We start from the raw sequence: 24,060 nt of genomic DNA on the forward strand, positions 1-24,060 counted from the left end.
ATGGTTCTCAAAGGAAATACTTCACAAATTGTTAGACACAGGCAAGCTATAAAGACTTTCCAGATGCTAATGAAAGCAGATTTTAAGTTAAAGTTAAGTTAAGTTATTACCAATAGAGAAAAACAGTGACAGAAAATCCAGAACAAACATATTGCTTACACAGTTTTCTCCACAAGAACTCGGGAGAAAAAAAACACATCACAGAAGTTTCTAATCCTGAACTGAAGGACTTCTTCAGATAAAAACAGTAATAAACGTGGTATAAGAAATCACAAAGAATATAAATACAGTTCTGAGTTACAAAGATGCTTTAGATGGAAAACATTAGAAGAATCTCACCAGCCACGTTCTGTATACATACAGAATGTATACCTTTCCAAATACCTTTCCAAAAAGTGTATTTTATACACATCTCAAAAGACGAGACATTCCTGGCTTTAGAATTATAATGTGAGCTTTATTTCCATATTAACTTTAACATACTCCATGATTTTAACTTTATGATATTCAAAGATAAATCTATGACACATTTTTTAGAAAAAATGATAAAACCACTTCCCAGGCTAAGCCAATCCAGCTTCATTTGTTCAAGCACATAAAGGCGTTTCCTTCTTTTGCTGAGTAACGCACATGTAAAATTAAAAATTTTAAACATATGCACACAATGACAAGATAACATTCAGACTCTACACTTTATTGAATTAGAGAGATTTAAATCAATAGAAGGACAGGTGCTCACTATCTAAACTGCAGTGGTAGCTTAAGTCATTGCTCCCTCTGTTGCATTTATGTCTTCCCTACCAGAATTTTCCAGCTCCCACCTCTGTCAGCAGAACAGCTAAATGCTGATTGCTCATTGACCTTGTTTAGACAAAGTTGACTGTCTCAGCCTACAGAGTAGTCTGAACTAGATCAACTAATTTGGCCCAAAGCAGATTAGAGAGCACTGAATTCAAATAACAGAGCTGCAGGTACAGTGGCATCTGGCAAACAGAGATGAGCAGGTGGAGATAGTGAAATCATTCCAACAAGTTTGAAAGTGAAAAAGTACATTCTGAACTTAGCCTGAGCATACCAGGGAAGACATTTGTTTGCTTTAAAAAACATACAAACACCAAGGTAATACCCATAAAGTTAAGCAACAGGATAGACACTTCAATTGTAGCAATTTTAAAATTATCCCATTAAAAAAAATTATATTTCATCAAAGGTTTATCATTGCATAAATTCTAAGAAAGCTATCATCATAAATTATTATAATAAAATGTCTACATTTAAGCATATTGGTGTAAACAGAATATCTATACAGAGTACTTTAAGTATTTGCACTTTACAGTTTCCTCCTTACATATGTAATATTCATAAAATATCATGTATTCAAAAATAAAAAATAATTATAAATATAGTTAAACAATAAGTTTTCTTCATTTCAGCATCTTGTATATTTATAAATTACTCATATTATTATTATTATTACATATTTACTTATAGTAAATTTAGTCCCACTGACAGGTACCAATTTAACAACTGAAAAGAAAATTGAAGTTCTCAGTCTCCTTGGAAAGGACAAGGATCAAACAGCCTTTGTTTGACTTTCTTTGAAGACATCCTTTTTCCATCATCTGGTTTATTAATATTTTTAGTATCAGCGAAGTCATCTGGCATCTCACCACAGTAAGCTCTTTACGGTTGGTCCATCACCTCTTACTGAAGTCATTTTCAGTGACAACAATGAAAGCTTGACCATGCCCTGAAATATTGATCTTTTTTTTTTTGAAGCTGCAAGACTAATCAGTTTTTGTGTCCACTGACAAATCAGACATTCATAAGATCTGAAATCAAGCAACTCAGCTCTTTTGTGTTATCACACAGCTAGTAACACAAATTAATTTTGCCATGTCCAACTCTCTGCCTTGCAGAGAGGATGGCAGGTCAGATCTAGGAAAAGGGCCATCAGCAAGCACCATGTGGCGCCCTAGCTAATGACTCCTACTTTCCTGGGAGCTTGCCCTGCAGACTTTCTCCATGGCAGCTCTAATAAACCTGTTCCATTGCAAAGGCAATTCATGAGACTGCTGCTGACTCTAACAAAGTTTTACATATTCAGTATAAACAAAGTGCTAGCAAATTTCAATTCTCAGAAACTGAAAAAAAAAAAAAAAAGGTATTTTTTTCAAAATAATTAAATGACCTCAGTTGTATCTCTTCTTCAGCTTCAAACATAATATTCTTTTTGCACAGGCATCACAGGTATGCAATGGCTCCTGTGTGAATCCAGCTAGATTCTACATGAATCCAGCCTACCACCAATGCTAAATTAATTTTCAGTCTTAAAATGCTATGAAATACTTCATATGGAGGATGATGTCACACAGTCATTTAAAAAACATTTCAATTGTATGCTTGGAATTGCTTGACTTGGCTTTTTTCGATACTGACTGTGAAGTTGTTAATCCAGACCTATAGAGGGAAAAAAAAAGAAAAGGAAAAATATACATTTATACAACTTTAACATGGATTTTTTTTTAAACTTGATTATTTTAAAATATGAGTTGAATACTCAGTTTCCAGAATACCCTTACCTTTTTGTTCCTTGCAATGGATTTGTGCACTGCGGTCCTCTGCTTAAAGCTCCTGAAGAGTAATTGGGAACAACCAAAATAAATTACTTTAGTAAAGAAAGAATGATGCAGAAGTTACATACATAGCAGAACATTTAAAAGAACAGTTTTGGATGAGGTTTTTTCTTCCCATTTTTTTTTTCTGATACTACCCAAACTGAATTTGTCTTAAGGCGCAGATGACATTTTATTATCTGCAGTTTAAGTACTGTAATTTCTCTTAATTTTCTTTTCTTTTTTAAGAGGGAAAAACAAAACAAAACAAAACACTTTAATTTATTGAATTCTAAGTGATTAACTTGAACCTTGTAGTTTTCAGAAATATTTTAGCATAATGGAGTTGATTTTCAAGGTGGTTATTGCAAACTATTTTTTTCTTTATCCTGTAGGGGAAAAAATCTTTGCCAATAGGAGACTTTATTTAAAATAGTCTGTTTGCACATGTAAAACAATACTACTTCTGAAATTTGCTTTGTAAAATATTTGTACTGTAATTCTTAACTGTGTTCTAGCATTTCCTGATATAAAGCTCCCAAGTTAAATTAGGAACAAGGTACTTCAAACAGATAGTTAAATAACTCCATGTGTCCTACAATCTGGCCAAAGGTTAACCCCTCATCAAAAAAAAAAAAAAAAAAGGATGAAAAGCTTGGTTTCAATTTCTTGCCTTTATGGTTTAGTACACAACTTGTTTTTGCTAGTACATAAATGGAACTATTTTGTCAACTAAATCTCTTAAATGATCCAGGTTAAAAATATTTTCACTGACTTTCACCTAAATATCAGTGGGCTTACAAACACCATTCTGATTATGATGGGGGAGGAGAACAGACACAGCATTCACAGAGATGATCAGTAATTCCTGTGCTACCATTGCTGCAAATGAGGATGCGCTGTGTAACTACCTCTCTTATAAAGCTAGTTTATCAGAAAAACTGATTTAATATTTTTTAAACAGAAGCGTTTTCTCTTACACAGACCTTACTCCAATTAGCTTGTTGTAAAAACATCCAAGTCCTGAAAAGCTCAAAGTGTACCACTACCAAATTATTGCCATTACGCAGGAAGATAATTTGAATAACCAAATCCATCTTAATGTGCATACTCACCAGCTCTGTTTAAATTTTCCGTATCACGAGTCTTAGCAGGACAATTATTTTTTTCTGTCAGCTCCTGGATAATGCCTTTATTTAAGCAGACATCTACATGTCTGTTAAATGACATAAGACTGGTGGTTTTCTGTTCTGAATTACAAACTGGACAAACAAGAACATTGTCTTCTTTGGCTTCAAAGTAACAGGATGAACTAGTCTCTTCTGTATGTTCTGTCTCTCCAAAATGTTCTGCATCCTCTTGTGAAGTTCTTTTGGGAAAGAGACACTGTTTTATACATGCGTTTCTAGCAATAGCACTGAGATCACCAGGCTGTCTTTCTCTGTGAGATTTATCAGATATTATCTGAGTGAATCTCTCTGTGCAATTGCTAGCAGAGTTGTCAGGTGCACTTGCTGATTGGCCTGTTCCTCCTAATTGATTCATTTTATTTTTTTTAAAAGCTTCAACATTTTCATTTTTACAATGTGGAAAAAAGTTAAGTGTATCTTCTCCTGAATTGTCAATCTTTGATATTTTCACAGTATCTTTAACATGACTCCCAGCAAGGCACTCATCAATATGCCTATTAAGCTCTTCCAAATTAGTACTGCTTTGCTCCTCAAAACAAACAGGGCAGGTGAAGATCTCACACACATCGGAATTTTGTAAGTCGGTGATCTTGTTTGTTTCTTCCACAAAATTTGCTGTTGATTTTATATCATGAAAGAGCTGCTTACCTACGTTTTCGTTTGGAACAACGTTATCACATTTGAATTGCCTTGCAGCTCGCTTTTTATCAAAAAAACTCCCTCTAGAAGATGCTTCTGAATTTTTTGTGAAATTTTCATGGTTGGATTTCCCTGGCTGAAGCCTAAGAAAAACATTTCCTTTCCCTGATTTTAAGAAGCTTGTAATGCTTTTTTGTTGGTATTTCTTCTCTTCTTCACTTAGAAATCCTGATACTCGTACACCTAATGATGAAAAACAAAGTTATACATTATAATACCAATTTTATGAAAAATTGATAATTAACATTTTTGAGATGTATGCAACCACTCAATAAAAATGCATTTTTCCTCTAAACAGAAGCTATAGTACTTGCAAATGCTAACAATGGATCACATGGTCCACACAATTTTATCAGACCTGTAGACCTACCCAACATTATTATTAATTTCAATACCCACAAAGTGTTAACTAATTGCACCATAAAGTGAGGCTATAAACTTAACAGTTATGTAGAATTCAGTCTGAAAGACAGTTTTGCATCAGGTTTCCACATCAATTTTTTTTTTTCTTCAGCACATTCTGATACTACAACTATGGTTTATATAACACTAAATGGTTCAAACAAGAGAATATATAAGCACCTGAAATGTACAGGTCTTAGATTCAAAACACAGAGTTTACTTCTGGCAGAATTTTTCAAATTTCTTTCAGAACATGGTACCTTTAAATTTAAGCACTTTTATTTAAAACATTCGTTTCTGAAGGAGGTTACATATAGGAACTAATTGCTGCTGTAGTGCAAAGCAGATTTTTTTAAGGCAGCAGAATTAACAACTGCAATGAGGTAAGGTTCTCTCTCATGTCAGCATGTATGTTATTCCAAGGCTATCAGGGGGTAAGAAAGGTAGAACCTCAATTAGCAAAACATTCTAATCACTGTTCAGCACTCCAAAGCTGTTTCACTTTGCAAAAAACACTAGGGTAATGGAGAAAGGGTAAAACCACTTACAACAGTTTTACTTTAGAGTATAGTCTATTACTTTGATTCATAATAAGATCTAGTTCTTAAAAGGAAGAGTTTTACCCATAAGTCTTATCCTTAAAGGTTGAGGAGCAACGCTATCAATTTCTGTTCCTAACAACTCCTTAGCAACAGCATATATTTCCTCCTCGGTAGAAACAGAGGACAGCACTGTTGAAGCTCTTGTTTTTACTTCAAAGTTCACATTCTTTAGCTTCAAGGTAACAGTTTTACCCTATGAAGAAAAAAAAAAAAAAAAGTTACACATATAGTATATGGCACAGAAACAATTATTATGTAGCATCTATGTAAGCATCTTAAAGCCATAGTCAAGACTTTGTGCTTATCTGTGTACAGCAAGGGGTACTGCCAAAAATTTGACTGTAAGATTTTGCACTTGCTGTTAAACTGCTGCCAAAGTCAGATTCTCTAAACTGGGTCATTTGGCAACGGTCCCTGGCAGACCATCTGCCAACAGCTCTTGTTCAATAGATTTCATGCTCTGGCTACAGTCACAACTTCTATTCTGTCAACCAAAAATTACTTCCTCACTTGGAAACTTTCAGTGCCAGATATCTTAATTTTTCTGGGAAAATTACTAAGGATGTATAAGTGATATCCAATTAAGGATCCACTGAAAACTTCCTCCCCCATTGTGCTAGCAAACCAACACACAACATCTATGTATAGCATAGATATTCCCCTGGCAACATCTTCAGAAATGTTTGTGTTACTTAGCATGTCCATCCAAATGCAAATAAACAGCACTCCTTTTGCTCTGGTGCCTTTGCAAGCTTATCACTTTGTTGTTCTTTTTTTGATTTCCCTCTTAACCTGACATTTTTTGAGAATATTTTATGTCAGAAGAGGACTAATAAGAATTCTTTCAGGTCTCAACAAATGTTATTCCTTGGTTTACCATGAAAACCTCTATGGCAAATATGAACTGTTCTTTCCAGAAAAAAACAAACAGAAACTTGGGAGAAGGAATACAAGGGCTGTTCGTACCATTCATACCACTTAATGGTATGAATAAATCACTTCCAAGTTTGGGACGTGAGCTCTTTAAACTAGACTACTATTGATTGGATCCTACATGAAGACACGAGGGAAACAGTGTTTTAGATACACTAGGATTACATGATTGACCAGAGCACAGCCATCTAACAAACTCAAAATGCTGTCTAACACATTCTATCTGCAAATTAAATAAATTAATCTTCTGATGATAGATTGCATGGTATGATCCTGATGAAAGCATTCATGCTAATACTACATTTTATCAGCTTGAGTGCAAAGTGTTGTCCCTTTACCAGTAAACAGAACAATAAATACCTTAAGTCCCTCTTTCTGTAACTCTTGAGCAAGGTCTCTGCAGAGTTCTTGACACAAGCTGTATTGATCTTCTGCTGTGTTAATTTCACTGAATGTCCTAAGATAAGAGTAAAGTCTTTTTCAGAATGAATTTTAAAGCTTGTTCAGTGATTGCCATCTAAAAAGTTGTCTTGAACAGTTAAACAAATCTACATTAGAAGAGTTGGTTTGAATTTCCTTTGAGTTTCCTCAAAAGGAAAAATTAATATTAATACAAATATTGTACAAAAAGATTTATGCTCATTTATGTGCTTCAAAATATTTCCAAACCCTTCAAATAATGAAATAATACAGCAGATCAACTTTTCATGCAGTAGTTGAAAATGTGTAAGATTCAAGGTCATTAATGCTTAAATATTTGCAAGGGAGAATACTAACACCAACTGTGAATTCATGGAGGTAGCCAAGTAATTTGTATGTAATCTCCTTTGTACACTGCTGTGCAACATCATAAGAAAGAAAGGATTAGAAAGTCAACATCAGAGCCAAGTGTCAGAAATAAATATTGCAGATGCTAAGAAAAAGATGCCAGCTACAATAATTATGGATAGCTATAGAGGAGTAAAAACTAGCTTTCTGCCAAATATGTTGCTAACTGCCTTTGCTTCTCATCAGGGGAATTATGGTATTATTTTTTATTAATGCATCTGCTTTTTAGGAATAACATAAAGGGAAAAGCAACACCTTCAGTGAGCAGTGGTTTCAAGTGAAGTTGGAATCAAAACTTAAAGCTGTCAGATGCTTTTGGAAAAGTCTCACAGATACACTGTTTCATGCCAGGGTTGACATTTATTTATATTTATGAGTGTAAAGTCCCTATAGTTACACTGATTTTCACGTCTCAAAGTTATATTCAAGTTTACAAGATCACATTGCAAAGTCATCCTCCAGTATGATTCACATTCTCCTAAGAATGTTTGCATGCTGCCAAACTAGCAGGCTGAGTATTTCACTTTAGGTCCATTATCCAAAGAGCAACTGAAGTTATACCAGCAACAATGCAGTGATTAACAATGCAGCATTGCAAGGCTGCAGTATATGGGAAGTTGTAAGAGTTGTAAATTTGGAAGGGGCAGTACAGAGAGAGTGTTCTTTCAGGACCATCTCTTCACCCCATATAAACTAGTTCCATAATCCAGGCAGCCCACTGATGTCTCTAGTCTAAACCCATCTCTCTCAGGAGATGGAAGGAAGGAAAAACCAGAGAAGTACAACAGACTGCCCAGATTATCTGTTGGCCTTCAAACCAGAACAACACTACAGCTATAAATGTATCAGCTCTGGTGGAACCAAACCCTACAGTGCTTAAGCTGCCCAAAACTATTCTGTCTCAATAAGAATATGAATCTTATCTGCTTTTCTGAGATGAGTGTAGAGATAATTATTACAGCTCTCTACAGATTCTCATTGAAGAAAAACTTCTTTCCAGAAGACCACTTTTAAACACTGCCATACATTCCCTTCTTAACGGAAGTTACATTGCTAAGAAGTTAAGAGTTAGGGAATGTAACAATTTCAGTTATCCATGCAAAATTAGCGCCTTCAAATTTGCATTACACTAGACTTGCTATCTACGTGACTGCAGGCTATTAGATAATGTTAGCATTAAATGGAAGCATACAAAAAATTAAAGCCCTTACGTATTTTCACCCTACATTATGGCATAAAGACTACTTTGAAGCATTAAAAACATGAGAAGCAGATGAGGAGAAAAGAAAACACACAAACACACACAAGAAAACACACAAACTAACAGGAGTAAATTCCTAATATTCTGAAGCCAAGGGTGGGGAAGAAAAAAAAAAAGCCTGAATCAGATGTAGTGAGCTTGGTGTACACACGGTGAGCTTTTTAACACATGTAAATATACAGTGAAATTATATGGCTAACAAAACCATACATTAATGGGCATTAATTAAGTTTAGTGATTAATATACTTTTTTTTTTCCAATATTAAAAAGGTGTACCTTTCAGTGCTCCTACTTTTTCTTTCTCCATCCCTTTAAAGAGAAAAACAAATTAATAAACTCACTTTACCTCAAACTTATCTTTTCAATGAACTGAGACAGCCAATCATACTTCAATAAATAATGGCAAATGTTTATAGAAAATCTGGATGCTAACTTTTTCTGCAAATCTTGTACACTGAGTTTGATTGAGTACAAAGGATATATATGTATGTATTTTTAATAAAATAACCTACTGAAGATGTAACAAAGACATAGATCAGATGTCAGTAAAAATTAATAGCTTACAAAATAAATCTGCTCTCTCTTATCAGATGGAAACACTTAACAACAAAACTAAAAATCCTATACTATCTCACCTTGGTATAACTGAAGTACAGCTATTAAAATCCCAAACATACTATGCATATTTGAATATTTGTTTATCCAAGGAATTAATTTGCATTCTGTCTAAATTACTGCTCATGCTAAAGGTGATGTGCTAATACATTTTTTTTTCTCCTCCTTCCAGTTTTAATTAGCATCCCTTAAAAATGGTTCTGTATTTAAGGATTTCCTTAGAGCATTTTCTTTGTATGTCCTTTTATTTACATTTTTTTTCCTTCTTCAGAAATAACAAATTTGATATCCTTAGATTTTCATAAAATCTTGTCAAAGACAATGACCATAAGACAAACCATTTGCTGAGAACTCATATGTTCATATGTCAAGGGCTTGCTTTTTCCACATTAAAAATCACTGAAATCAAGTTATTGCTAATAAAAGTCAAACAAAGAAAACAATTTTTTTAGACCACAACATTAAAAATGTGTTTTCCTTAACAGCGATAACCTTGGCTTCTGACATGCTCCTTTTGTTATTATATTACTTTTTTAAAAATACAGTGGGAGATTTCTCAGACTGTATAACACCTAATAAAAAAAAAAATCAATATCTGTTATATTTATAGATGAAACAGGACTGAACATCTCAGCTTTGGATAAATAACTCATTTCTCTTTAGATACTCTGATAATTTTGAGGTTATCCTAAATGATACTGACTTGATCTCTTGATATACACTTATTCACTACTTCTCTGATGGGAGTTTTGGATTTCATATTTTAGACATTCCTGTTACACTAAACAGCTAAACATTAAAAGCAAAATTTTTTATCTTAGCCATAAGTATAACAATATTGTTTGTCAGAGACCTAAGGAGAATACAATTAAACATTCATAATATTCATAATTTTTTTTTGGTCATAAAATGTGTCTTAAAATGTACAGTGTGCAACACACACAAGGGAACAGTTAGTGAGACGTAAACACAGGAAACAATAAACAAAAACAAAGCATACTTTTCCAAATGTGTGGACCCCAACCCAAGGGAGATATCCAAGAAATTACGCCAAGATGCTTCCGAAAAAAGAAGAGAAAGCAGTGCCCTCTGCTGGTAAAGTTCTGAGCAAGTCACAATTCCAAGTGCTTTTAACATCTTCTCTGTTACTTTTCCTATGCCTGGCACCTGGAAAAAAAAATCATTAAAATTAGAAACTTCACATTTGTGTGTCCAATACCAAAAACAATTAAATCAAACAATACCGGTCAGGTTACTTAGAAAAATATATTTCTTCAGTGAAAATCTTTCATTTAGAATACAAAGGAACATAATGATAAACATCATGATTTCTCCTACCTTTCTAATGGGCAAATCTTTTATGAAGTCTAGCACAGCTTGTCTCTCCGGAGAAATTCTGCATTGCCCATTAGGTTTATTACAATCACTGCACATTTTTGCTAACATTGTATTCGGAGCTATTCCTTAAAAACAAAGAAATAAAAAACATTTTTAAAAAATAAAAGACAAAATTTAAATAATTCAGTATTTAAGAGCACTAGAATAGCCTACATATTCAGAAAAGGCAAAAGAACAGTAACTAATGATAACAAGATTTGTTAAAATCCAGCAAAAAAAAATTGTAATGTGAGAACATAGATACATATGGTAGTTTAAACATACTTGATGTATCAGATAAAGTGTGCCTACTATTTTGAGACAGTCAGGGTAACAAAACATGCACATGTCATCAGTCACAAGGGATTAAATAACAAGTGTTTTAAAAATACCTCAAGCTAAATGGTTGAACAATTTTATGATGGTGATTATAGTAAGACAAAGGAAATACCTGTAACAATAGTTATAATAAACTTCAGTGTGATGGAGATTTTTTCTTAGAGCTCAGTAAAAATACTACAGCAATTTTGGCAAAATTTACCAAACTAGTCTTTTGCAGACTACCACTGCTGAAATTATTTAGAATTAAAAAATGCATAAATATTGCAAAGTTTAAGGCCTTTATGACAGCCAGTTTGGAAATTAATACAGCCCCATCTTCTCAGCATTTTAAGACAGATGACTACACAACAATGAGCTGTCTCAAGTTTTCAAACTGAGACAACATTAGGGGGGTTGGACCTGATGATCTTTTGAGGTCCCTTCCAACTCCTTCAGTTCTGTGGTTCTGTGATTTCACTGATGCTGTTCAGAAGGAATAAGGAGGTGTTACTCCTTTCTGTTGAAACAACTGGCCCAACAAATGAACTATGGAATTGGTTAGCAAACAAAACAGTATTACTGTAAAACAGCCCTAGTGGTCTAAAGTTTTATTTGCTTCTTGTTATAATTGTCAAGATGGCAGAAGTAATTCTATTTTATTATCACTTATCAGTATTCTTCAATTAGCCTTCTAACCATTTTTGGTTTAGGGGCATAAAATCCCTGATGCACTTATAAAAGCTGTATCTGGTTTCTAAACAGGAACTTCTCCTCAGGAAGAGGACAAGAATTTCATAAGAACAAAAATAAGAACATTTCAGAAGAACAACATTATTTTGCCACCATTCATGAAGTAACACATAGGGCATTTAATCTGCTTCCACCTACTATCCATTCCTTTACCTCTGCTTAATTTGAAATTTCCCTTGCCTTCCACAACTGCTAAGAACGTACTCTTTTTTATTTTTATTAGGGATCTAATCCAGATTATCATCACAACAGTTGAGACTTACAGGTAGGTTGTCTGAAGACAAAAGACAGAAAACTGATATGGTTAAATATTAAAAAGCTACTGAATATTTTATTAACTTCAATACATCTAATTCTCCAAGAACTAGCTTTTTAATGAATTTCAATACTGTATTAAGCAAGGAATAGTGTGGGAAAACTGTTAGAAGTAGCAATATGCATCTAATATTCAAACTAACAACAGTTTAGCAATTGGTTACAGATTACAACCACAAGCTTATGGATACAACTTACAGGAGGCACTAAAACAAGTACCACCAGTGCTAAGATTAGCTCCTAAACCCCCTGGTCACTTCTTCTACAGTACTTCTAATTCAATAAAGTTATGACTGTTTCTATGATTAAAAAAATAGGAATGGCTTTGATAGCCATAAAATTTCTTGAAAAACCTGAAAATCAGTCTTTACAGACATTCAAAGGGGACATATTTCTATGCAACACAATACTGTGGCAATGCTTATTTCTTGTGCTTCTAATGCCCTCTGAGATGACTGTAGAAGACACTGTGGAAATAGAAAGCATTATTTATGTGTTTGAATACCTGCACTAGCAGTCAGTTGAGTTTTCTGTTCAATCCTAAAGCGAATTTCTTTCACAGCTTCCTCTGCAGTAGTTCCAAAGACAATTGAATTTTCCAGTGACTGATCTTTTTGTCCAGGGTGGTCATCCATCAGAGGAGTGTTGTCTTCAAAGAGCACAGGTGAAGAAGAGTATCCATCTTCATTCAGTTTGCCAGACACATTTATATCCTCTTTATCTAGGTTACACAGAAAAACAAACAAATTAATCCGTCCATATACAGCACATACTTTATTGATTTTCCTTCTGCTGTGATGAAAATGGGTTGATTATCAATTTTATTTTTTCAGTTTGAAAAAAACATGTATGATTATTTAGATAAAATGATCACATTGTGACTCTCCTTTCTTCAAATGAAAACACAACTGCTTTGTTCTTAATATGATTTAAATTTGGCTGAGACTGGAACAATTGGCTAGGAGATTGGACTTCATTTCCAGAGAATCATCAAGGTTTAATGGCTTGTTGCTGCAACAGCAGAAAATCATCACAATTTTGGCATTACTTTTGTTTCATCAGGGTGAAGTCCAGATGCTTCCTTTTTGTGGAAATAAAAATCCTTTGCACAAATTTCTTCAATATTTTCCAAAGATATTAGAATTCTGGAATATCTGATTCTAGAACGAGCAAACTGGCAAGCTTCTCAGCTGCAGTCATTGTAGAACAAGGACCATCAGCAACCCTTTGTCAGACTCTATAAACTTTACTATTACAATTCCACATTACCCATGTTGCATGTGCTCCAAAAGAACACAGATTACAGAAGTATGAAGAAGCATATGACTATGTATCAGTGATACTTGTTTTGTAAAGACAATGCCAGTTTGTTTCTTTCTATTCAGCTAATGTTTTTCAGCACAGTATCCTTCATTATCCTCTTAATGGCTATCTGGATCATTTTTGAATATTGATAATACAAATGTTCCAGTTCAATCGACTTCAATCAACTACTTGCATGACTCCTTTTTTATTATTCCCAATTGGATACACAGTTGTGGGTGTGGATCCAACTCCATCTTATAGAGCCATATGAGATCCAGTCATATTTTAAGCATTACTGTACTTCTGCAGTGCTCGTTTCTTCACACATCTTTAGTCTTGTATAATCATGTAAATAGAGCTTACACACGCTGTTTTTGCAAACAATTTCTCATATTTCTGATGCACAGGACTCACTGTACTATTCTAGAATACACTTTGGTGAATTACAAATTAACATTAGAACAATAAATTTACTTACTCTATACCTCCTTAAGTCAAAAGATCATTAGATTATTATTGCTACTTATTTGCAAAATTGTTATGTTCAATTGTAAAGACAAAATACTTATCTAAAACATGTAATTGGGTATAATAAATCTAGTACCACTTTTCACACATATGCATTTAAGAGTTAAAAAAAAATCTCACCTCTAAATCCTAATCATCATTAGCATGGCACAGGTGACTGGTACAGAAATTAACCTCTAACCTAACAAATAATAGGTAGATAGTGCATGGACAAATTACATCCAGACTTAAATACACGTATTTTAATGGGTACAGTTTATCTGAAACATATGTTATATGCATGAACAGAGAGTATTTTGCATACCCTTTTCAGCAGTGCTTTCTGTTCTGAAAAAGAATCTTCTCTTATCTTCAGGCCAGTTCAGTCTTTCCTCCAAGTGCTCAGTTATATTCAGGTAGGCTTCATCTAGACCCATAGGCATAAACTGGGGATCATATTCAGCCAGTATTTCTCTAACCTTCATAAACGATAGAGAAAGTTTAAAACCTTGTTGATGTAAACGCAGATTTTGACACTCAACTATTAGGTGAACAGATGTACTCTGAAACTTCAAGATGACTAATTGATATTAAAACCATTTACAGAACAAATAATTTTGTGAAATAGAAAAATTATGGTACTACTTCTCTCAAGTAGCAAGATATTAATCATAGGCAAGATGGGGGGTCAGAGCACTGTATTTTACTGCATTGGTCACTAAGCTCAATGACTAAGCTCTTAACAAGACACCAGGTTCACAGCCACTGCAGTAACCACCTGAACAAAACTCCAGGGATCTAGGAAACCAGCAGAACCTCAGAATGAGCATGAGCTGATTTACCCATCTGCGCACTGTCTGTCAGACATCAGATATGTAAGATAAGACAATCTACGTCTTAAATTACATTCAAATGAAAGTTACAGCCAGTGGTTTAGAGCACTGGTCAGTGCCACTGGCAAACTTACCAGAAAATCTTTAATGCTGAATACATCCTCCAAAAAGACAAAATATTAAATTTAACAGAATAAAATTTCTACTTTTTCCCCCTTCTGCCTTCCCCTCCAACTTTTTTTTTTTTTTTTTTTTTTAAGGAGGAAAAATTGACTGCATCATGTTTTCCTTACCAGTTTTGGTCAAATTCTTAGGCATCACAACATTTGATCATGTGCACCTCATCTCTCTGCACATGATTACTATTAGGATTCACTGTTCAGCTTTTAATGACAAAATGAAGCTTATTTAGTTTGCAATCCAAATCCCAAGAGAAGAGCATAAATATAAACACAAAACAACTATAATTTTTAATACTTTACCCCCAAGCAACAAATGAAGCATGTATCATGAGATCCAAGATTATTAACAAGTTCAAATCTATTCTGAAAGAGTAACATTTATACACACTTTCTGAAGATGGAAGTGAGAAGAATCAAATTCAACTAAAATTAGTCAGTAGCTTACTTTAATTTATGTAAAGAGATTGAGGCTTCGTAAAAGTAAATATATAAATACATCTTGGCATAATTGTATTGAAATGAAGGAACTTGTAACATGCATGAATTTAAGATCTACAAAATATTTTTCTTTTCTTTCCTTTTTTTGTTTAAACATGATTTTTTTGTATGCTAAATATTTCTCCTTGTTCTAAGTAAAGCTACTTGCATTTAACCAAGATGCAACTTCTTTTCTCCCTAAATGTTTGCACTTTAAGTTCCTTCTTTTAGGACAAATGAATCTGCATCTTGAACTCAAAAATGCTCTTGGCCTCTCTCTTCAGTAATTAGCATTTTAAATGATGATTATATATTATATGTAATTATTACCTCTATGTTGCTTATGTACATGCAGCTTCCTAATAATTAGATTACATGCCATGATTTTGAAATTTTAAGAATAACAGGTCTCAACTGGTACCACTAGCTCATTACACAGTTTTGAAGATTACTATCTTTATCGCTACTGATTTCATTAAAACTGCAGCAGAGTTGAACATAATGAAAAACATCTCCTGTCCCAAAAGCACCCATGTTTTGTTTAACTTATGTTCAAATCCATGTCACTGAAGAATTTAACATTTAAACCAACATTTAAGTTAACATTTAAACTAAACATTCTGTCTGTTCTGTTAAGCTACTACTTTTTATGGTATCTAAACTGGTGAAGTCTAAAACAAAGTACATTCATATTTGGTTAGAGTGTTTTCATTTTCCAGACTTACCTCTTTACTCACTTTGCCGTATTTTTCAAAGTTTAATGGTACTATAGTTAAATGTGGACACAGCTTTTTAGCAATAAATCCAGGCATGGCTGCACGTACACCAAATCTCCTAGCGTGATAGTTTGAAGTAGACTTAGGAGAGAAGAAGTAAGTTCAGTGTTATCAAGTTTTGCTCTTTTAAGTTTAGTGTTAAATAATCAAGTCCTAATCATGTAACTCCACACAAAAAAGACTGGCAAGGTTGAGAATTAATACAGATTTTTCCCCTTTGTCTGCTTACATCCTTTAAAAGTTTATCAGTACACTTTCTACCAAAAAATAAAATCCAGCTTACATGGCATAAGAATAGCCAGTTCATCTACTATTTCTTATTTCTTTCCACAGTCATAACATTTCTAACAGTGTCATTATATGATGCTATTATTGCATGTTATTATGCTTGAAATTCATGCAAGTGATTTCTGTATTATAGCTTAACATTTGGCCTTACCAACATACTCATTGATCCCACTGCAATAGGCTTTTCCTTCAGCTCTGGTTTGTCTCTCATTTCCACAGCTGCATAGAAGGCATCCATATCAATGTGTACAATAGTACAGCTAAGGTTACGGCTCTGTTCCAGTTCCATCACAAGTCTGTCCACCTGAACAAAATAAACCAGTAATTAAAAAGCTATAAACCTTGCAGACGTGTAACAGTACAGATGATCCTAAAGACTTATAAAAAAAAAAAAAAAAAAAGTTGTTTCTGGTGACACTTGCTCTCAGAGAGAATACTGGTATAGCAAATGGTACAAAAAAAAAACCAAAACAACTCACATGAAAAAATATGCCACCTGATTTAGACAGAAACTTGATAAGACCCACTGAAGATGCAGCTTTAGCTACTGTGATGCAAGTTGTTAAAAAGAAAAACACAAAACACCTGAAAATATGTTAACGGAACGTGAATTTCCAACACCTAACTGATGCTACACACTTCAGAAAATTGGCTCAGACATGAAGAAAAGACCAGCAACTCAAAGAGCAGAACCATCTATCTTCATCAAAAAAAAAGGTCTTGAACAAGCAAGTTCACATACTGGTAAGAAAGTTAATTACCTCATAAAATTCACCAGCATTTGTTACAGGAATATATATAAGGCTCGATTGTTAGCAAAATTGTTAAGTGACTTTTGAAGATAAGATCATACACAGAATACTGCTTTTCTCTCCAAGAGTTAAAGATAAATCTCCTATTAGTAGACTGTGAGCTTGATCAGTTTCATGGTGTTCTGATCAGCAGCATACAGATCTCTCCACAAAAACAAACTTATTGTGCCTCTTATTTTATTTGTATTCTTTTACTAATAAGCTTGTAGATCTTGTGTTTGTTTCTGAAATCTATGTTTCTTTTGACTATGAATGAGGTATGAAGCAAGCACTGCTAGAAACTATGAGTGCATTACCTAAATCAGTAGGCCTTAAATTTTTTGTTAAGATCATAGAATCACAGGGACCCACAAGGATCACTGAGTCCAACTCCTGAGTCTCCAAAGGGCAACACAAAAAAAATCAGACTACATGTCTGTGAGTGTGTTCCAAACACTTCTTGAACTCTGTCAGGCTCGGTGCCATGCCCACTGCCCTGGGGAGCTTGTCCCAGTGCCTGACCACCATCTGGGCGCAGACCCTTTCCCTAACCCCCAGCCTGACCCTCCCCTGTCCCAGCTCCATGCCGTTCCCTCGGGTCCTGTCGCTGTCCCCAGAGAGCAGAGCTCAGCACCTGCCCCTCCGCTCCCCTTGTGAAGAAGCTGTAAACCACAATCCTCCCCTCAGTCTGCTCTGCTCTGAGCTGAACAACCCAAAGTGACATCAGACACTCCTCATTTGTCTTCCCCTCTAGACTCTTCACCATCCTCATAGCCCTCCTTTGGGCACTCTAATAATTTTATGTCCTTCTGGCATTGTGGCACATAGTGCTCACGGTGAGGCCGCCCAGCGCAGAGCAGAGCAGGACAATCCCTTCCCCCACCAGCTGGCAGTGCTGGGCCTGGTGCACCCCAGGGTAGGGTTGCCCCTCCTGGCTGCCAGGGCACACTGCTGGCTCCTGTTTTTGGTCAATTTGCTGTTGACCAGAAACCCCAGACCCCTTCCTGCAGGGCTGATCTCCAGCCTCTCATCCCCCAGTCTGTATATACAACCAGGATTGCCCCTTCCCAGCTGCAGAATCTGACATTTGCTCTTGTTAAGCTTCGTATTGTTGGCAATTGCCCAGCTGTCTAATTTGTTCAGATCTCTCTGCAAGGCCTCACCACCCTCGACAGATTCAACTGCTCCACCCCATTTGGTATCGTTCATGAACGCTCAAAAAACCTTCAAGTCCTTCATCCAAATAGTTTATGAAAACACTGAAGAGGACCGGTCCTAAAATGGAGCCCTGGAGAACCTCACTAGTGACACATTGCCAGCCTGATATAAACCCATTTACAAGAACCCTCTGGGCCTGACTGTCAGCCAATTGTTCACACATCTCATTATGCTTTTTGTTAGCACCACACACAGTTCTCAGCAAAAGAGAAAGTATCAAAAAAAAAAAAAAAAAAAAAAAAAAAAAAGTGCTATCTAACTGTGATTATCCAGCCACACTAATGGCTATGCTAACCTCTATTTACACAAACAAAAGGTTGCTGTTGATAGCAATGAGCTTCAGGCACACCAGAGCTCAAGAAACACCCATGGCAAAATGGGACAGAAGTAAAAGGACACTCACACACATTCATGGCACTAAGGTACCACTGCAGAAACATCTCTGGCTCAACTGCAATGAGTTTATGATCTGAAAAGAAATATTTATGCGCAATTTGCACAGTTACTTGAAGAGTTACCTTATTATTTCTTGGCAGAGCAGCTTAATTAAACAAAAACCACCTAATCTAAAATCTCATCCTTTGAAGTTGAATACACTGAACACAGACAGGCAACTATGTATGTCCCAACTGAATTGCTGAAAAAGTCTTTTCTCTGGTTTGCTCCAAATTCACTTGAGCAGTGAACTGGGGCCTCAGATTAGGCTGTTACATGTAGAAGAGTACGCCGTGCTCCCTGAGGCCGAGAAAACTGGTTTAGAAAGATTAAGGGCCCAAGTGGAAAGTGCTGCTGGCAAGCCATTCAAATAACACAAAAAGCCAACTATTCACATGATACATATGGAAGAAGAAGCTTCTTCCATTCTTCTTTCACTTAAATCCTTCTGAACAAAGCTTATTTTCTTTACACTACAAATTCATCAAGAGTTCAAGTCACCCTGTTATTGTGGAAAGCATCCTTTTGTTTTTAAATTATATTTTGCAAAGCATTCTAGGCTATTTGTAAATTCAAATTACTTTAATGAAGTACTTTACTGTCAATCTCTATTCCAGCTACTTAATTTCTGTATTTCAATTGATCACATTTATAACAAACTTTTTTGCTTTTACTCCCCCTTGTATTCCTAACATGATACATAATAATCAGATACCATATCAGTCTAAAGAATGAACGAAAATGATCTAAATAGAAATATGAAAATGTAACATCAGTAACAGTGATTGATTAAAGTAATATGCCGGAACAAAAGACACCTAGACTTACTCAGAGAATCCTGTGCAAATCTGTCTTTAGTAGGGCAAAAAAAAAGCTATGAAAAGCTCTTAGAGGCAAGCCAGGTAGAGAAGTTTTTAAAAGTTGCTTTCAATTTTCCTTTGCAGGTAAAAAAAAGACAACATTTTTCAATTATTATATTTTACTTTCTAGGCTAGATCAAAAAAATACTAAAATGTATGACCTGTACGTATAAGTTTAATTTTGCCTATAGTTACTTGTATACAATTTAAAGAGTAACCTCTCATTCTTTACCTTATGCAAAATACAAGTTTTCTATCGTAATTTGCTTTATCAAAGAAATATATGAAAGGATTATTCAAAATTTTTTATATCTTTAAAAGCATTTGACAAGATGAAGAGATAACAAATAATGATACTACTTTTTTTTTTTTTTTTTAAATAATGATTGTATGATGTCATACAGTATATTATTTCCTTTGGGAGAGAATGGCATTCATTAGGAAAACTTCAAACTATTGCTTGCCACACATAGACTCTAGTGGTGAGAAAGACAGCATTCATGCTACTGTTCCCCTATGTAACCTGGATTTTCTCAAAAAAAATCCAGTATGTGGGAACTTTGTCGTGGGTTCATTTTTACATCACAGCACTTGCATTGACTGCCATCTTAGGAAGCCGTATCTCAATCTCTAACCATCCTACAAACACAATTTGACCTGAAGATGAAAACTTGCAGCACTCACGTTTACAGACAACTATGTAATTCCAGAGTATCTCCCACTTATAAACCATAAGAGAACAAATTCTCTCACACTATATCAGGAGGTAGTACTGAAACAAAGAGTTGTTAAGAAAGAAATAGAAAATTATAATAAAGACAAAGTTGATAATGAGAGCCAAGTATATCCATACCTGAAAGACCTAAAGAAGGTGATTAAATAATACCAAGCACATATTAAGGAATCCATATAGGACAAAGATGACTTGAGACATTGAAGGTGGAGGTAACAGCCTGGGGAAGATTTACTGGAGGGTATCTGATGGGAAATGGTGGAGGCACTGAGGAACCCAGACAGAGATAAAGACTGGATGAAACAGGAGACTGAGGACTTTATCACAGACCCTGGGGGTATAGACAGAAACTGCTTTGGAAGGACAACCAATGTTAATCTGGGGATGTGGGACAAAAAAAATAGATTTAAGATGGAAAAAAATGAAAGAAAGTACAGAAGAGAGCAAAAGGGTCAGAACTTGTGATAAAGCAATTAGGGTAATAACGATCATGGACCAGAATTCATTTGCATACAGGGGATAGAACAGATATCCAAGATTTCCAGATTTTTTACAACTTGATTGTCAAAGACCTGAAATTAGCCATCAGAAAAGTGTGCCTCTCATCATCCTCTAATAACAGTCCTCACGCACTATGGCAGCTAACTTAATAGTTATTCAATTAGAAAAAAGGAGACTGTTCTTTGAGCAAGTGGCAAAGATTTCAAATATCAGGTTTGAAATGCAGGTTTTAGTAAGAACCACATGAAGTATTTAAGCTTCTCTTTAAGCTTCTTTGCTTTTATATGAAGCATTTTTCGTATAAATGATTAAAAGAAAACATTAATTTTGCAAGATCAAAGAATCAAGTTCAGAAAGACAAAGGTAGTCAAAGCAATTCAAATATGTTGACTTTCACTATATGCACTACACATTCTTTAATTATATACCCATATACTAATTTTATAAGACCCATGTAATTCATTTTATAAGAAATCCTGTCCTCTGTAGAATAAAAGATTCTGTTGGAAAGAAGGATGGAAGTGGAAGTATGTTTTCATGCCTCATAATTTAATAATTTTCATAATTAAATGACTCAAATGCTACCCCTGAAAACTAACAATAATAACTACCAGAGACATAACTGAATCATGCTAAAAAATAACAAAAACAGCTGAGGCATATAGGCTAATAACAAAATTTTTTCAGAGGGACTCTATTCTTGCAAGCTTTTCTGGGCTCAAATTTGAGAAACTGGCATCTAATTAGCAATGTGATCTTCAAATCTACAGTGAACAAATAAAAAGATTGTACAACAAAGAGCAGGACCTGTAGTCCTCACAATGGCTTTCAAAATCAATGGGTGTGATTAATTTATTTTTGTTCCCTCAGCTCTTCATCTGCAAAACAAAAATATCATTCTACTTTGCTTGAGTATTGCAAGAATAATTTAAAGAGTCTACAACATAGAAAAACCTACAACAAAGTCGGTAATTCTGCATGTAAAGATGGATTAGACTAGTGTATAACAAATAAGGTTTGGGCCACCCATTGAACAATGAGGACAAGGGTAAATAATGAGTAACTGCTCACTCAGTGAACATTGCACTTTTCACTGAATGAAACAGGAAATTTTTCCTGTTAGGGAAAAATAGCATGCAATCATGTAATTAAAGACTGAATCACAGTACAAATGAAAAAAGAAGCAAATTAAGCCTCTACAAGTAACTTTAATTTTGTTGTGTCTAAGAATGTATAGCGTGCAACCTGGTGTTTCAGTTTTCTTTAAACAATTTCACCCACAGTAATATTTACGATACTACTCTCACATGCTTCTCATTAGCATGTAAGAAGAAAAATAGTTCCTTCATCTTTCTAATTTAGGACATTTGTATTTCTTGTGACTGCTTGCCATTATTGTTATTTATTTATTTTACTAATTAGCATCGATAAGGAATAAATTAATCCAGAATAGTTGACAGCTCTGATCACCTTCATTCCATTGCAGGTCTTATAACACAAAAATACATGTTCTAAGAACAGAAAGTAGACAACACTTCCATGATACTTATTAATAAAGTATTTAATGAATCTTCCATAAACCATAATGACATCCCTTTAAACTGTACAGATTTAGAAGAACAGGAATTACTTTTCTTCATTCTATTCAAATAAAAACATTTTAGTTAGGTCTTAGAACCTATTTAATCTTCTTCCAGCAAATTTTTATTAAGCTTACATCCTTAAGACACTGTGCAAATTTTTGTTTGCATGACTAACATCAAAACAGCAGTCAGCATTGTGCTTATCGACAGAATTTACTGCAGTAAATTACAACACAACAAAATGTTTATTTGCTATTTTCTCCAAAAAAGGTCTTCACAAAATTAGTACCTGCAACTGCGCTTTCAATAGCTGTTGTTGTGTAATTTTCTCTTTTAGCCGCATCATTTTTTCAATTCGTTGGTTAACCTGTTGATCTTTTTTAAGTTCGTTTTCATAAAATCTGGAACCCTTGAAGAAAATTGCAAAAACAGTAAGGTTTTTTTTTTTTTTTTTTGTCTTTTCCTCCAACAACATTTGATCTTTAGATACAGAAAACATAAGACAGTAATGCACGCTTTGGATTTTCACATAACACAGGTACTTTACATATCTCTCCTAACATGACAAAAATAAGTCCTTCTCCTCAAACATTTCTCCTTCTCAGACCCATTCTAACGATAAGAGACAATTTAGAGAACTTGCTATGTTTACACACACAAAAAAAAAACACAACTTGTTCTAAAACTTAATAAAATATCTGAAATAGTAGATAAATGACAAACTATTATTTACAATACCCTCAAAATAAGGATTATAAAGCTCAAAAAAATATCGTTTTAAGCATTTTGTCAAACTTCCACACTGTTGAAACTACATGGAAATAATGGCATTATAAAAGTAAAGTCCACTTCTAATGGTGGGTATTTAACTAACCATTTGATCTTGAAAGGCATTGCAGAATTAGAAGCTATTTAGAAGAGGATGATGAAAACCAAACAGGCATAAAATTCCTCTTAAGTATGTAATTGCTTCTTCAAGGAAAGGGATGAATAAGAGGAGATGTAAGGAAAACATACAAAGAAGACAACAATGTAGAGATTGCATATTGTGACTTCCCTGTTCTCAACTCATAACAAATAAACAAAGACATACAATGATATGGAAAAGAGGAAAACTCATAACCAGGAAATAAAATATTTTTCTCTTACAAGAGAAATAACATTTGTAGGAAAAGGTACCATGTTCTGTTAACCAGCTGATAAAAATCAGCAGAAGTGGACAAATTTGTAGTTCAAAGTCTCTGACTACCAAACTTGCACTGACGTCAAGAAATCAAGAATGGTCAAATAAGAACCAGGCATTTACATGAAAAAGCAAAAATATTCTCTTTTATAATAATGATAAAAACAAATAATAGAAAGACTATATGTCATATCTTATTGTTTAGAAGAAATTAGGGTGCATTTTCTTTCTTCATCAGATATACATATAATCTTTTCTCTCCTCTGCATTGAAACATGACTTGTAGAGTCTCACTGAAAGAAATCAATACCAAAATGTTGGTGTGGGAAGCAACACAAATATTTAAGATTGTTATTAAAGCAGGGGGGGGTTATGCTTTATTTTGGTTTTGTTTGTTTGTTTTACATCTCTTGCAATATTTCACAGTTGAAATTATATAAGTTTTTGTTGAAATACCATTGTGGGTTAGTGTTTGTATG

General features: G+C 34.4%; 1 protein-coding gene across 3 annotated transcripts in view; it reads right to left on the reverse strand.

The window, feature by feature from the left end:
* Positions 1–678: 678 nt before the first annotated feature.
* Positions 679–24,060, reverse strand: part of POLK (DNA polymerase kappa) — a 35,112-nt gene continuing 11,730 nt past the window's right edge. For all 3 annotated transcript variants that reach the window (XM_084504129.1, XM_084504128.1, XM_084504127.1), the window contains 13 exons: positions 22,688–22,807; positions 16,429–16,581; positions 15,939–16,070; positions 14,047–14,200; positions 12,415–12,630; positions 10,485–10,609; positions 10,147–10,313; positions 8,808–8,840; positions 6,802–6,898; positions 5,530–5,701; positions 3,731–4,687; positions 2,583–2,634; positions 679–2,460 (listed from right to left, as the gene is read on the reverse strand). In XM_084504129.1, the coding sequence (XP_084360255.1) occupies positions 2,376–2,460; positions 2,583–2,634; positions 3,731–4,687; positions 5,530–5,701; positions 6,802–6,898; positions 8,808–8,840; positions 10,147–10,313; positions 10,485–10,609; positions 12,415–12,630; positions 14,047–14,200; positions 15,939–16,070; positions 16,429–16,581; positions 22,688–22,807 (2,463 nt within the window). In that variant the 3' untranslated portion in view covers positions 679–2,375. The remainder of the gene's footprint in view (positions 2,461–2,582; positions 2,635–3,730; positions 4,688–5,529; positions 5,702–6,801; positions 6,899–8,807; positions 8,841–10,146; positions 10,314–10,484; positions 10,610–12,414; positions 12,631–14,046; positions 14,201–15,938; positions 16,071–16,428; positions 16,582–22,687; positions 22,808–24,060) is intronic.

The sequence above is a fragment of the Aythya ferina genome (genome assembly GCF_964211825.1).
Source record: "Aythya ferina genome assembly, chromosome: Z".
Lineage (NCBI taxonomy): Eukaryota > Metazoa > Chordata > Aves > Anseriformes > Anatidae > Aythya > Aythya ferina.